This window comes from Tyto alba, unplaced genomic scaffold, assembly GCF_018691265.1.
Source record: "Tyto alba isolate M040663 unplaced genomic scaffold, T.alba_DEE_v4.0 Super-Scaffold_44, whole genome shotgun sequence".
Classification (NCBI taxonomy): domain Eukaryota; kingdom Metazoa; phylum Chordata; class Aves; order Strigiformes; family Tytonidae; genus Tyto; species Tyto alba.
Window position 1 is genome coordinate 13,312,162 of NW_024881320.1, and position 15,130 is coordinate 13,327,291.

The 15,130-nt window shown below is 45.7% G+C and overlaps 1 protein-coding gene across 3 annotated transcripts in view; it reads left to right on the top strand.

Moving 5' to 3' along the window:
* The window catches only part of TAOK3 (TAO kinase 3), a 95,826-nt gene extending 82,029 nt beyond the window's left edge, over nt 1-13,797 (top strand). For all 3 annotated transcript variants that reach the window (XM_042805731.1, XM_042805730.1, XM_042805732.1), the window contains 7 exons: nt 5,092-5,328; nt 5,978-6,106; nt 7,077-7,280; nt 10,138-10,377; nt 11,322-11,534; nt 11,982-12,164; nt 12,312-13,797. In XM_042805731.1, coding sequence (XP_042661665.1) covers nt 5,092-5,328; nt 5,978-6,106; nt 7,077-7,280; nt 10,138-10,377; nt 11,322-11,534; nt 11,982-12,164; nt 12,312-12,473 — 1,368 coding nt within the window. In that variant the 3' untranslated portion in view covers nt 12,474-13,797. The remainder of the gene's footprint in view (nt 1-5,091; nt 5,329-5,977; nt 6,107-7,076; nt 7,281-10,137; nt 10,378-11,321; nt 11,535-11,981; nt 12,165-12,311) is intronic.
* Nucleotides 13,798-15,130: the final 1,333 nt, after the last annotated feature.

The following is a 15,130-nucleotide window of genomic DNA, read 5'->3' on the forward strand; positions in this document are numbered from 1 at the left end:
GGAGATGGAGAAAAGACTGGCATTTCTGAAAGGATGCTCTCAACTTGGAAGTTGGATCTCTTTCCAAAAACAAGCTCAAGTAGCTCCAGTGAGTGCAGAGGTCACAGGAGAGCTACATTAGACAGCTCTTTACTCCAGATGTCCCAGTGATTTTAAGCATGATTCCCCCTGCCCTGTTGCTCTGCAAAAGCATCACATGAATAAGAAGGAAACTGGACAGACTTCCAGATAAAATAGTGAAATGGGCTATTCACAAAGAAACAGGCTGTGAATATACCTTTCTAGTCTTTCAGCGATGCTTTGGTATTACTCAGGTGCAAAACAAATTAATGAAAAAAATGAGTAAATGTGGTTAAGAAAGCTGAAGGAGCTTACCTTTGGTCATAATTCAAACAAAAATTTCAATAGTCACTCTTTCCTGGACCACTTTTCTCTTTGGTCATTGTGTAGATGAACACACACCCCCTTCCATATATATATATATATATATATATATATATATATATATATATATATATATTATTTTATGACACTCTTGTGGCAACAGTAACCATCACTCACTTGGAAGAGTGGTGGAAAATATGCTGCATATTTCTGCTGGTGCAGTGAATCTCACAATCTGAAATGGAGATCAGGTACCTACTACATCTCCACATTATTTTGCATACTATCAGTGATCCATAAATTAAAAGTTACAACTAGAAATCTAAGCCTTGAAGCTCAGAAAGCTGTTGTTTAAAAAGAAGAGTAGAGGTTCTGCATGTTGATAAGACTACACCTTTCAACATTTTCAAGTGAGAGAGATTTTTTTTTTTAAATATGTGCAGAGATGCATCGATCTGCATTTCTGGATGTCTTTCATGCTTGACCCTTACCTCCCCACCACCTCATGCATTTCCTCGCTAGCTGCTTTTACAGTTTTCAAATTAAATGATCTAATAGTTAAAATTTCATAGAAAGATCAGACAGTGTGGACTCTATTGAAGGCCTTGGCATTCTCTTTGAAATCCAAATGCCAGCAAAAGAATTATGTGATCTCATTCAGGGTCTGCAAAGCCAAACCTCTAGGTACGTGTGAGCAGGCTTCTCTGGATATGGCCATTAAAATGACACCGGGGCAGTCTAACTGCAAAACCAGATACCTCTACATGGTGGCTGTTCCCTCGCACCCTCTTCTGCTGGAGCAATGACATTTTATTCCAGATGGTTAAGTTTCTCCTAATGGGCTCATCTGGCTGCTGCCTTTGTGTATCTTTGCTCTAAAAATAACAAATTTTTTCTTTCTTATCTCAAAGTTCCTCTCTTGCTGTGAGAGGCTGCTGGCAGCGTCTTGCCCAGTACTCTGCTTCGTCCACCAAAGAGGAGCTCAGTATTTTGTTTGGTTATCAAGAAGTGAGAATAACTGTCCTTTAGGAGTGTTCAGTATCTTAGCTAAACAATGTAGAAAAAAGAACTCTAAAGAGCTGCTGGTTTGGAGGAGAAGTTGTGAGCCCAACTTCCTTACGTAAAGCAAAAATCTTGAAGGGGTGAAAGAGAGAAAGTTTAAATTTTATGGCAAGTGAACTGCCTGTGGGAGTAGGTTGGAAAAGACATCTCTCTTCTCAGTTCTGTGCATGCCAAAGATACAGAGAGATAAGAAACTGAGAAAATGTCATACCTTAATAAAAGCTGTTCTGTTTTATTCAGGATTTTTGGTTCTGCTGATGACTTGCTTGATTATTTCACGCTGAAGATAGAGCTTCAGGAAACTGCAGTTTTCTGCTTTAAGGGATCCTGACATTTTCTGGTTATGTAGAGAACAAATTTTGCAATGAGCAGTTCAGTTGTCATCTTTTTTCCCATCATAATCTATGGGATTATATTTGTGAAATACTTCATGAAGTTCCAAGTGCCTTTGTCTAAGAACACCAGAAAGGTGATTACTGGAACTTCCCCAAATTTTCTTTTTAAAATGGTTGCTCAAGCTGCTCATTCATTAGAGGCTTAATCTTTAAAACCATAATCCTTTACTCGTTCATGGGTTGACATGCTGAGTCTGAAATACTTCTCTGGTACTGAACTGGTCATATTCAGTAACTACACTAATTTCTTCCGATTTCATCCGTGCCCTGAGATCACCATTTGGAGGCCTTGTCTCTGAAGACAGAGTTCTGAAGATTGCGAGTCTTGATTAGAGATTATGGTGGTAAATTAAGTCTTTAGTATGAGCATGCTGAATGCAGACATTAAATCTACGAGATGTCCACCAAGTCTACTGTTCTCCTTCTCTCTTGTCTTCAGGAATTAAATGCTTCTTTTATTTTTCTCTAACTTTTTAATGTCTCATCTTCTGCTATGACTGGAAGGCTTTATCAGTTAGTGTTATAATTAGTAATTGCACCCTATTGTTGGGGATAAATATCCCAGACCTATTGTGACATCTTTCAAAGATGGAATTCTTGTCACGATAGAGACAAGCTGAACAAAACTGGAAATGGAGTGCACAGGAGCAGCAAAAAAAAAATAAGGATAAAAGTTTAATCATTTTTGCTGTAAATAAGTGCATGTTCTAAATCTCATTAGAGATTAGACCAAAAGAGAGGTTGGCAAAGTTGCTAGTGGATTCTTAGATCCATTTTTTCTTATGCTCTTGCTGTTTGCTTTGTTCTGCCAACTTCTTGGAACGGAGTGTGCCGTGCCGAACGTCCCACAGCTCACAAAAAGGCTGGGCCTCAAAAATAGCACACCCAGGAAGATCTTGTACTGCTGCGTGGTAGTTACTGTATCTCCTTGTCTCCCCAAGTCCCTGCCCAAGTCTGTTCTCTCCAAGTCGTATGTCATTTAACGTAGTAAATGGCGTATGTGAAATGTTGGGGGTTTGCCTGTCTTACCTGACATCTGTCTCTTGTAATTAACTTGGATGACTTCTCAGAGGAAGTTTCATTACCTGGGAGCTTCTGTCAGAGATCTTATTCTTGCTGAGCTTGACTGAAATGTGCAAGTTCCTACAAATGCTTACCAACTTCTGCAATGACTGGCATTGTTACACTTCCAAAAAAAAAAAAAATCATCTTTTTGAACTGTAGCAATCTAGAGGGGGGGATAACACTGTGTTTATGTTTCTGTAGTCATTTCTATAGTTCTGCAATTTCTACAATTCACGTATTGCTGGTATCTGACTTAGATCTGTCTCATTACCTAGTCTCAAGCATTTGAAGGCTGCTATGTTACACCAGTCACTGAGGTGTAAGTATATATTTAATCCAGTCACCTTCAAAATAACATCCCAAAATTCCTTGAACAAGAAGGATGTGATTTATGCATCATCGCATCATCACTTACCTCGTAGTTGCTGTTTGGCTTCACTAATGTGGTGAACCCACCATCATCGCTTCTTGGTAATGGAGTCTGACACAGCACTGTAGTCTGGCTAGTTCTCTGTTTTCTTTGCAGTCAGATATTTCCTTGTCTCTCTGGGCTTGTCGTTGGAAGGAATGAGGGAAAGACAGAGGCTGTCCACTTCAGTAGCTTCATCCTTTCGTGTTGTGTTTCTGTTCTGGGACTCTGGCTATCATTTTCTTGGTTGGTAACTATTTACTGTAAATTGCTGTTAATCTATTTCGAGGTGAAGGCTTTGGAAGGCTCTTCCTAACCTCCTCTTCACACTCCACCCAAGTGTTGGTACTCATTTGAGCTGAGACAGGTGGCAGCATGCTGTCTGTCTTGGGTGATGCATCAGTTGTGGTGTTAAACTGGCTTGTTGATTTTGAAGCTCTTGATCACTGCTTCTTATCAGCTACTAGTCGTGAAGCACAGGGCTGGCAGCAAGTGGGCTTGGCTTGCTGGTCGGTAAAGCAGCTGCTCTTCTTCTGTTGAACTTGAGCCTTCTCAGGTCTGTAGGTGCATCCCATCCTACACCTGAACTTACTTTGGAGATCTCTGAAAAATAGCCTTTGAATGACAGCAGTGCTGTAGTAGGTGCCAGTTCTTTCTCTTGGCTGCTATGGAGAAATTCATCAGGAAGGCTGGGCTCTTGCAGACTGCAGGAAGGACTGTTGGTTCATAAAGCTTCAGTAATCACCTTCAAAGGGCTGAGATCTTTGCCTCATACTTGTTAAGTGTGAAAGGAGACGTCCCCTCATACAGAATCAGGGACTGCCACTCTACACATATATTAACAGCTCCAGCTTCTGGCTCCCAGGACTGTCATATAAAAAATCAGCAGATCTTTGTGTGAAGTTCCTGGGACTATATTTTTTTTTAAAAAAAAAAAAAAAAAAAAAAAAAAAAAATTCAGTCTTGGACACTTTTCTTCTTTTGAAATGGAAGCATTACCATTCGCATTTTCTTCTGAAAATTTTTGGCACAATGTACTGGGGTTTTTTCTTCCTTTCACATGGATACACTTGGGCATGGAAATGAATGTGGAACTTGTGAGTTTGTTTCAGCTGAGCAGGGTTTAAAATCTGCTTAGACCATCTGATCAATCTTGTTAAGAGCACACAGTTCCAGAACAGTGTTCCCTTGTTAGAAAACTTTCGATTTTGGTAGGGAATGAGCTCAGTCTGCCATCCTCTTGAATTTTAAGAAGAAATTTTGAAGGATGCTACTCATTGCAGGAAATAGGTATTGAGGGACTGAATTGGAACTGTGGTGACTTGAGGAGGAAGGAAAGAAGGGGGGGGGGAGGGGAAGATGAGTCTTAAAGTGGATGTCATCTTGTAAAATCATGTTACTCTCAGGATTTGAGTCCTGTCTGAAGAAGGTTGTCCAGCAGCCACTTTTGTTTCCAGATCTCCTCTAGTGTTTCCTGGAGTGATTAGTAACCTTGTGCTTCCTTTATTCATAACATGGCATTTTCTGCTGTGTTACTGAAAATGCACATAAAATTCTCAGGAAAAGATGGGGGGTAAAAATCAGGAGAGAGAAACCTTATGGCCTCATTTGTGATATGAAACAGCAGCACCCCTGAAACCTGGAACAGCATTCCCTGAAAGTTGATTTTCGAGAGTACAACAAAGCAGGGTCTGGCTTACAGGTAAGCAGCTACTATGGAGACAGCTTGTCTTGAAGAAGGCCGTGTAGCACTACCTCCCCTTTTCTTGACATCAGGTTACAAGACAGATCCATGAGCATGAGCAGGAGAACGAGTTGCGGGAACAGATGTCAGGATATAAGCGGATGCGGCGCCAGCACCAGAAGCAGCTGATCGCCCTGGAAAACAAGTTGAAGGCCGAGATGGACGAGCACCGCCTCAAGCTGCAGAAGGAGGTGGAGACACATGCCAACAACTCGTCCATTGAGCTGGAGAAGCTGGCCAAGAAGCAGGTGGCTGTGATGGAGAAAGAGGTGAGTAGAGTTATAGGCTCCTGAGCTGTACACGAAGATTGGAAGGAGAGGTGTGTACCAGATCTCTAAGAGAAGGCTGGGGAAGTACTGCTTAAAACCCATGCTCTTCAGTGCACTGTATGGTTACTGTCTGGAGCTGCCCTGGCCGGTTTTGTGAAATAGCTTCACAGCTACAAGTCAACCTTCTGGCTGATGGGCACTCCATTGGCATCGCCCAATACTGTAGCTAGTGACAGCTGGCTAAAAGAGACCCATAAACACTGTGGAGACCTTGGAGAGAGCTTCTTCCTCGTGGCTGGGGGAATGACAAAGCTTGCTGCTGTTACTCAGTCTGTTTAAAAGTCAGTGTGTTAATCCATATGGTAAGTTAGTGGGGTTTTACCCTCTGGGGTGGTTTTGGTGGAGAAGTGAGGAAACTCTCAAATGTATATGGGCATTATAGGTTTTTTGTACAGGCAGTTTTCATGTGGCTGAATACTCATGGCTTTGTCTAGCACAGTGATGGGAAAATGATAGACCAAAAACCGCACAATCAGAAGACTGATTTGTGCTGGATTCAGTACCTGCTCTCTCACCCTTTGGGTTTTTCTCTTTTTTTTTTTTTTTTCCTTCCCCCCCCCCCCCCCCCCCCCCCCTCTGTGCCTTGCAGGCAAAGGCGGCTGCAGCAGATGAAAAGAAATTCCAGCAACAGATTTTGGCTCAGCAAAAGAAAGACCTGGCGACCTTTTTAGAAAGTCAGAAGAAACAATACAAGCTTTGCAAGGAAAAGATTAAAGAGGCAAGAAACTATCATTTTCAGAGCTGAAGGGGTGTGGAATGAACATGACCTAGACTTTTCTTTTGATAAACCTGAGCCAGCCCAGGGGTTTAAGGGATACTGTCATGCTTGGAAGCAAATTTAGATTCTGAGCAAGTAAACTTTCAGGAACTGGGAGCATCTGGCAGCATTTCTAGAATAATCTGTAAGAGTGCTAGAGATGCCTTCACAATTTGCTGTAGGGCAGAATGTTTGAAACCAAGGATGATGAGGGAAAAGGAGACTTCACGGAGAATTCTTCTTCCCCTTTTTCCTCATCTGTTTCTTTTTGCTCAAGCTGTAAGTAATCAGAGCAGCCATTTAGATGACACTTGACTAAAAGCCCTGTGATCACTTACTACTTTTTCTAATTCATATAACTTAGTATATACCTTATCTATCCCAAATTGCATTACTTAAGTACAGTGTCCCCACAACATTGCAAAAATCGTTTGCTGTTAAGAATGTAGAGGTGAGAAAATTAATAGCAAGGAGGCCTGTTAGGTATCTGATTCGATAGGGAATTGAGCACGACTCCTGTTGAAATGAAACTTAAGCCCAAGCTGCACACCTTTGTAAAAGAGGGGCAGAGCTGGGAAAGGAGCTGGCAGGTTTGACCCAGCCTCTCTCTTTCCTGGACAGCCAGAGCATCCCCTGAAGTGGTGTGTCACTGTCTTTTAATTGCTGCACTGTTTAGCCCCTGAGATGTTTGTGTTTAATGGCCACTTATTCCTCCTCCTCTTGGTGGGTCATAATACAACTCCAGAGGCAGTAGGGCTGGGCACGGCCAGGTGACGAGTCTGGTTCTGCTGGTACCTGGAGGTGTAGTCAGGATTTCGGTGTCCTTTCTTGAACTGAATGGCAGAGGAGTAGCCAGTGACCAAAGGTCCTCCGAGTCCTGTGTCGCTGTGATCCTAAGGGAAGTCTTGTTTTTGACCCCGTATGCATGTAGGAAATGAATGAGGACCACAGCACGCCGAAGAAAGAGAAGCAAGAAAGAATATCCAAACATAAAGAGAACCTGCAGCACACACAGGCTGAAGAGGAGGCCCATCTTCTCAGCCAGCAGAGACTCTACTATGACAAAAACTGCCGTTTCTTCAAGAGAAAAACGATGATCAAGAGGCACGAGATGGAGCAGCAGAACATTCGAGAAGTATGGCACTCTTCCTTTCAAAAGCATTTCTTTAATTGTTCTAGCTTCATATGTTTGTAAAACAGTTTGCTGACTGACATTAGATCTTCATATTTCCAGTTGCTAAACAGAACTGAGAAAAATGTAGGAAACATGTTTTGGGAAATAGTTTTTCACACAGGTGTGGCTGCTTTTTTTACCTGAGGAGGGGCAGCATCGTTGACTTGCAGACAGAAACATTATGGGGGCCACCCGCTCTGGGTGAGATGCTTCCTCTGAGCTCCTGGGGACTAGATTTTGGGGGATCTTGCTGGGCTTCTTTCACAGCGCAGGGCAGTTTGTGCCATGTTGAGTGCCAGGGTCACCTGTGGGATGGCTGAAAGGGCATCGCATGAGGAGTTCTACTTGTTGGCTAAAGAAGACTTACACAGTTGAAATAATGTGTAATAAACCAGTAATAACTTTAAAGAACAGTACAAAGGTTGCAGAATGAAGTGCTGCAAATGTAAGAAATAGCAAAAATTCAATCCTCTTTTGTGTCTGCTTTCTGGTTGTCTACAAATAGTCAGATGCTGCTTTTCCACTGGGCTCTGTTCAAAGAAGTGCACAGAATAGGTGATAGTTTGTTAATGAGAAGCTATTCAACATCTTGCTTTTCCTCATTAGTTATTAACCCTTGCCTTACAGCCTGCCTGTAGTCAAGTACCCCTTTGGAGAAAGAATTATTACTTGTAGATTTTTCTGCGGTAGTCACTATAGTTTTTGAATTCTTCATGAATGTTATTTTTGGATAAAGACTATCAGATGAGAAGGTATTTTAGTAAAGTCTGAGAAGGAGTGATCAAAAATTTCTAATAATCGTGTGCTTAATCTGCTACCATCAAATTTTCCAGCAGATTTAACATTGCCCTGTATCTTACCTGTTCAGAGCTTTGCTGCCCTTGACTGCAGATGTGCCTGGGGCTGCTCTGCTGCTTTGCAGATCACATCCAGACACGTCAACTCGGCCACCCTGAAAATGTATGGCACTGAAAAATCATATTTGGGCACCCTTATCACAGCATATAAACTCTGTGGCAGGGATGAGAAGAGAATTCAGTTACCTAGCAAGTTTTTTAACCGGAAACACTTCTCTGAGTTCCTGCATTTAAGCTCTTAAGAGACCTAACTTTCAGAATGATCTGAGTGTTTGTTTCCTGTAAATAACATCACTACTAACCAGTTCAGATTCACCAGGTCAGACAGCTGAAGTCAATAACACTTCAAGAATGTGTTTTTCTTGATGTTTTAAGTAACCACAGAGGTTCTTTTTGTACAAATGGGAGAGTGTTTGTGAGAAGTGGGGTGCCTCTGTTTGTTCATGCTGTGTTAACTGAAATCAAGTGTGGGATGGGCACCAGAGAGGCTGGCTGTCCTGGCCTAAGATGAAGGCGTAAGTGCTCACTGCACAGGCTGATGTGCTGGCAGACTATGCTACCTGCCTTTGCACAAGTGGGAAATTATTTCAGCACACCAGTAGATCTAATTTTTTATCTTGACTGTCAAGGTGCGAGTTTTGCTTAAATGTAAACACGTGCAACATCCTTATGGCCAAAAACGCAGAGACGAGACATGGCCCCGTCTCCTTCCCCATCCTCCTACCTTAAACCTGTCACGGTTGCAACAGCCAGAGGGCCTGAAGTGCCTCTTTGCAGGTGCTGATGTTGAGAATTACAACAGGATTACAACATGCAAGCAACAACTCAGAATAATTAGATTTTTTTGCTTCTATTGCAGAAACTCCTTAGTCTGAGCCAACACTGGGCCCTCCCTGTGCTGGGCACTGTGTGTGCGTAGCGCGAGGCAGCCCCCCCCGCTGTGCCTGTCTTAGTCTAGCATGAAGCACAGTGATAAGTTTGTAAACCTGAGAGCTGAAACTGAGACGTACCAGCAGACCATCTGTGAAGGTCACCAAATATCAGCAAGGGGTACAGCTGTAATCACTGCTTGCCTGAGCTGGAGTCAGCTCCGTGCTCCACAGGTTGTTGCTGATACCTTGAGACAGAAATATTAGCAGTAATCAGGGAGAAAACCCAGTATCTTCCTCTTCCTTGGTTTGTAACACAGTGAAAGTTTTCCTAGAATGTGCAGGAACTTGTATGTGCACATTGCAAAATTGTGTGAGGCTTCAGCTGTATCATCATTTTTAAAAAAAGTGATGAGCCTGGGGCCAAAAACCACCTGTCCACAGTGGTAGATTAAATTATTTTTCTTACCTGACGTGTGTTGGAGCTGTTCACCTCTGCTTTGACCATTCTAGCATAAGTGATATGAGAGAAGCCTCACCTCCCAGTGCCTAGCAGGGGCTCAGAGTGATTTAAAACAGACAAATAAGAGCCCCTGATTCTGTCAGTCACCCCAGCCCTGACCCTCCCAACTCTGAGCACCCCAGGATGTATTTATTAAATAAACTCTTGTGATCCTCAGCAGTCACAGAGGGCTGGTGTGTGGTCCCAGTGCCACCTGCTGGACACTCTCTGGGTGATCCAGGAGCTGCCAGAGGAGCAGGTTACAGGGGGACGGATGGACGGATGGACGGATGGACGGATGGACGGATGGACGGATGGACGGATGGACGGATGGACGGATGGATGGATGGATGGATGGATGGATGGATGGATGGATGGATGGATGGATGGATGGATGGATGCTAGGTGGCAGCTTATTAGCATTCCCATTGTGCTGCTGGGTTTGTGTTTCCCTGTGGCACAGGGAAGCCCTCGATGTGGTCTAGAGGAGTGACCACAACGCATGGCCTCGCAAATTCAACTGCTGCATCTCAGGGCAGAGAGAATAAGTCCTCAGCTTTTGTCATGTGCTCTGCTGTCCCCTTGTGCAGGAGTTAAACAAGAAGCGGACCCAGAAGGAAATGGAGCACGCCATGCTGATCCGGCACGACGAGTCGACGCGCGAGCTGGAGTACAGGCAGCTGCACACGCTGCAGAAGCTGCGAATGGACCTGATCCGGCTGCAGCACCAGACTGAGCTCGAGAACCAGCTGGAATACAACAAGCGGCGAGAGCGGGAGCTGCACAGGAAGCATTTCATGGAGCTCCGGCAGCAACCAAAGAACCTGAAGGTGCTGGAAGCTTTCCTTCCTCCTCTCCCAACCTCTGTCCTGCCAGGCAGGCTGCTCTGGGTACTTGCTGCCTCCTCCGAGCAGCATCCATGCTGCAGGGCCACCGTTCCCCACCGGCACTGTGTGCTCTCCCTCGCATCCCTTTCCTTTGCTCAGGGCTGCTCTGGTATAAGAAAGTTGGGGGCTATTATAGCAGACAGCTCTCTGAGGATTTTTTCGGTGCCGTGCTAATTGAGGCTGCTGGGTAAAAATAGGCTACTCCTTAGCAAAGTATTACAGAATTTGTTTCTGATGAGCTGTGCTTTCTTCAGGTCCTTGCTGTATTCAGCCTATAAACCTTGGTATGGAAAGGGGTTGAGTGATTCTTCCTTGCTTTCAAACAGAGAGAACATGGGTGTGCTGAGCACTGTGCTCTGTCCCAGTTCAGCTGCAGGTTGATTAAAAACCTGTTTGCTGTAGGAAATTTCTGTTCCTCCTCTGAACGTCCAAAAAGGCTTGTTGCTTTTATTCGCTTTGTCACACCCTCGCTAGTTCTCAGACCTGCAGTCCCCGTGTAGCGAGCAGGGTAGGTGGGGGAGGCAGCAAAAAGGGGGAGGCCTTGAAAAAGCAAACGCTCTTTGGGAGGCAGGGGGCAGGGTGGTGGGCTGGGCGACCTGCAGGAAGCGGGCGTAGAAGATGGAGATGCCCTGAGCTGAGGAGGGGTTAGTGGGTCCCGTTCCTGGCCCAGGCCTGTGGCCAGTGCTGCAGCAGGGCCTGAGCTGATGCTGCTGGTTAGATGGCTGTGAGTGCAGAGCACGCCCTGCTCACCCGGGTGCAGGGGCAGGAGGCAGTGCAGAGCACGGGGGAGCTGTGGTTGTGCCTCACCAACCCGCCCTCTTGGACCTACTATGACTTCTCCGTTCCCAAAGCTCTTCGTGCTCTTCACATCGTTCCTTCCTTGGCAGGCTATGGAAATGCAGATCAAAAAGCAGTTCCAGGACACATGCAAAGTGCAAACTAAGCAGTACAAAGCACTGAAGAATCACCAGCTGGAAGTAACTCCAAAGAGTGAGCACAAGACAATTTTGAAGAGTCTGAAGGACGAGCAGACGAGGAAGCTCGCCATCCTGGCAGAGCAGTATGAGCAGAGCATCAACGAGATGATGGCCTCGCAAGCGGTGGGTGCAGCGTCCGGCACCTCCTGTCCCTGGGCGGGGGGTCCCTGCCCGCCGGGTGGGGGCTGGGGGGCGGTCGGGCCATCAGTCCTGGCAGCACGCTGGGGTCTTCCCGCCCTAACCGCGGGATGGTTAGCGGTGCAGCTGCGTTTATACCCACTGTTTTAAATAATGCATCGGGTGGCACCTGCCCTCTTGTAAGAAGCGTCCTGCAGAACACGCATCCTTTCCCTGCTGCCCCTTGCGCGCTGGGGTTTTAGAGTTGGATTTTCTCCGAGGCTTCTCTGCCTCCGTGCGAGTGGGGGAGCAGCTGTTCACGGAGCCCGCTCCGCTTTCCTCATTCTGCCACCAACGCCAGAGGCTCCCCAGCTTTGGGAAGGGAGAGCGGTGCGTCGCCGGCGTCGGAGCGGAGAAGTTACTAGCGGAGGTTTGACTGTTGTTTTCTTACAGCTGCGGCTGGACGAGGCCCAAGAAGCGGAATGCCAAGCCCTGAGACTGCAACTCCAGCAGGAGATGGAGCTGCTCAACGCATACCAGAGCAAAATTAAGATGCAGACAGAAGCACAGCATGAAAGAGAACTCCAGAAGCTGGAGCAACGGGTGTCGCTGCGCAGGGCACATCTTGAACAAAAGGTATGTTGGGGGGGGGGTTGCTGGGGGGCACCTGGTCACACGTATGTGGGTCCCGCCTCGGACGCGGGGCCGGCACCGTGCGCCGGGAGGTGCCGTACCCGGGGCGGTCGCGCTCTGCTAAGGGGCTGCTGACTGTGCTTCTTTCAGATCGAAGAGGAGCTAGCCGCCCTCCAGAAGGAACGCAGCGAGAGGATAAAGTTTCTGTTGGAAAGGCAGGAGCGAGAGATTGAAACGTTTGACATGGAGAGCTTGCGAATGGGCTTTGGGAATTTGGTCACATTAGAATATCCCAAGGAGGACTATAGATGAGATTTAAATTTCTTTGCCATTTATAAACAAACACACAAAAAAAAAAAAAAAAAAAAAAGACAAAAAGCAAACAAAATAATGAGAAAACTTGCAAAACCAACATTCCCCATGTTAACGGGCGTGCTCTCTCTCTTTCTGTCTCTCTTACTGACATCGTGTCGGACTAGTGCCTGTATATTCTTACTCCATCAGGGGCCCCCTTTCCCCCTGTGTCAAGTCCCGGTGCAGGACAGCTCCTGGCGGTCTTTTCCATAGTATGTCACAGTATTGATGTCTCTGTGCAATGATTAAAAATGTTTCAGTGAAAACTTTGGAGACAATTTTAATGGAGAAAAAAAAAAAAAAAAAAAAAAGTGGATGTATGTTGCTTTTGAGCAATCACTCATTTTACCACCAATCAATGAAAGTACAAGCAAAAAAAAATAATAATCAAAAGATATATACAAACCCAGGGGGAGAGAGACTAAATCCGCAGCCTTACCTTAACTAGCTGCTGCATAATTTTATTTTATTTTTATTTTTTTGGTATTTATTCATCAGGAATAATTAAATAATAAAAAATTTTATTAAAGATTGAAAAATTTGATACATTTTACAGAAAAAACTTAATCGTGATGTACATATCAGTGGTGACATATTATTACTTTTTTGGGGGTGGGGAGGGGCGGGGCGCAGATCTGGTGATTTTTAGAAGAACCATGCCAGGCGAGGCGGGGATGAGACCTCGGTCCTCGGCATATTCTTGATTGTATCATAATCATTTTCTGCTGTCGCAGAGAATGTGAATACACTTAAATGAGCCCACAGGATCCCAGTAGCACAAATTGGGCTTTGTCAAATCGTGTATTTTGTGTATAGAAGGAATTTAAGGAGAGCTTTTACTTATTTTCATATTGTATTTTAACTGTTTCTCTGATCAAAAATTTTTTTACTTCTTTCCCCCCTTCCCCCCTGCTCCCAGCCACCCCGCCCACTCTCCAGTTCAGTACTTGGAGTTCAACACTGTCTGTTAGATCATCCCCAGCCCTTTTTTTTTTTTCGTTTTGTTTTGTTTTGTTCCTCCCCCAAGTCCACCCCCAACCCCATGATCTTGGTCATAAATATTGCATTATTCACACTTTCAAACTGTGTATTTTCTTACAATAAAAAGATTAAAAAAAAAGGCTTTACTTCTTTTGCATGCACTTTAAAAAAAAAAAAATAACAAAAACAAAACAAAAAAACCCAACAAAACAACAAAAACATTTTTCAGGTTCCAAGGAAGAGCATGAATTAAACTGTCAGAGCTTTTAATTATATTTGTAAATAAAAGTGTTCATCACAACGCCTCGCTGTCTCTTTGGGGGAGGAGCGGCTGGTGGCCGTCCCCGGCGCAGTGGCAGGTGGGCTGTGGGGCGGGGGCCCCCTCCAGCCCCCCTCAGCCTGGGCAGGGCTGGGGGAAGGAACCTCTGGGGCTTGGTTCCAAACCCGGGTTTTCCTGCTAGTGGAGGTTTTTTAGGCTAATGGATTGTGGCTTCTTTTTTATGTCCTGCTTCCAGGCTGAGGAGTCCCAAGACGGACCAGCCGCTGCTGCGCACGGTGAAGTACAGCTCTTCAAGCACCTCCATCCACCTGATACACTTAGTCTGTCTTGAGTAGTCGGGGATGTTTTCCTGAAAAACCATCGATCCTGTTTTAATGGCTGGGTTGAAGAACTACCTTGGGGCAGAAACCAACCACTTCTCTTAGTTACATAGTCACTCTGATTGTTTTTTTTTTTTTACAGGGCCTCGCTGCAGCACATTGAGGTTTTTGATACCTGTTTCTCAGACCACTTTGCTGCAGACTTTTGAGAAGGGAAGTAGTTTAAAAACCAGGGGAAGGTTTCTAGTTCCATGAAGTAGAATTACATTGTGGCCTCCTCTTTTTTTATCTTTTTCAAGACATCAGCCTGGACCAAAGGTTCATTTTCTGCTTTAAGCTTTTAGGAGACACCACCAGGCCTCACTGCAAGCTACTGGAGGATCGGGGAAAACAACTGGGACCCTGCAGCTTGGCTGGGAAGTGGCTTCAGGTCAGTAAAGCCGATGGTGCTTCTCCCAGGAGCCAAAACCTGCAGTTGGTGTCCAGCTGGGGGGAAGGAGGCCTCTCGGGAGCACCCCACCAGAGGCCTGGGTGCGGGGAGACCCCCGGGACAGGCAGGGCCCGGGCTCCCCTGCCAGGCGTGGGCGAAGGGCTCTGGGCTCCCCCAGTCCCAGGGAGATGCAGGGGAGGGGGGGCTCGCTGGCAGCTGGTTCTGCTCCCCCACAGCTCGCCAGGGCCTGGGACCTGTGAGCATGGGCTGCCCCACCAGCAGCAAGGAACCGCAGGGCTGGTGGCAGGAGGTTTGGGGGGGATACATTACCCTGCTGATGGTGAGCGAGATGGCGGCTTCAGAAACACCCTGGAAAAAGAAGCATCCTCTCCCACTTTCTACAGCCAGCCTGCCAGCACTCCCTTTACCAGGAACCTTTACTGTGACAGCAAGCCGCACTTCGAGGCGAGTAGATTTAAATTTGCACAAAGCAGGCTGCTAGAAAGCCATGACTGGTTTGAGCTGCATTCCTCCAGCATCAGCGCTTGTTTCAGACAGCACAGCCTGGAAAGGGGAGCTCCCATCAGCGTGTCCAGCCTCTCCC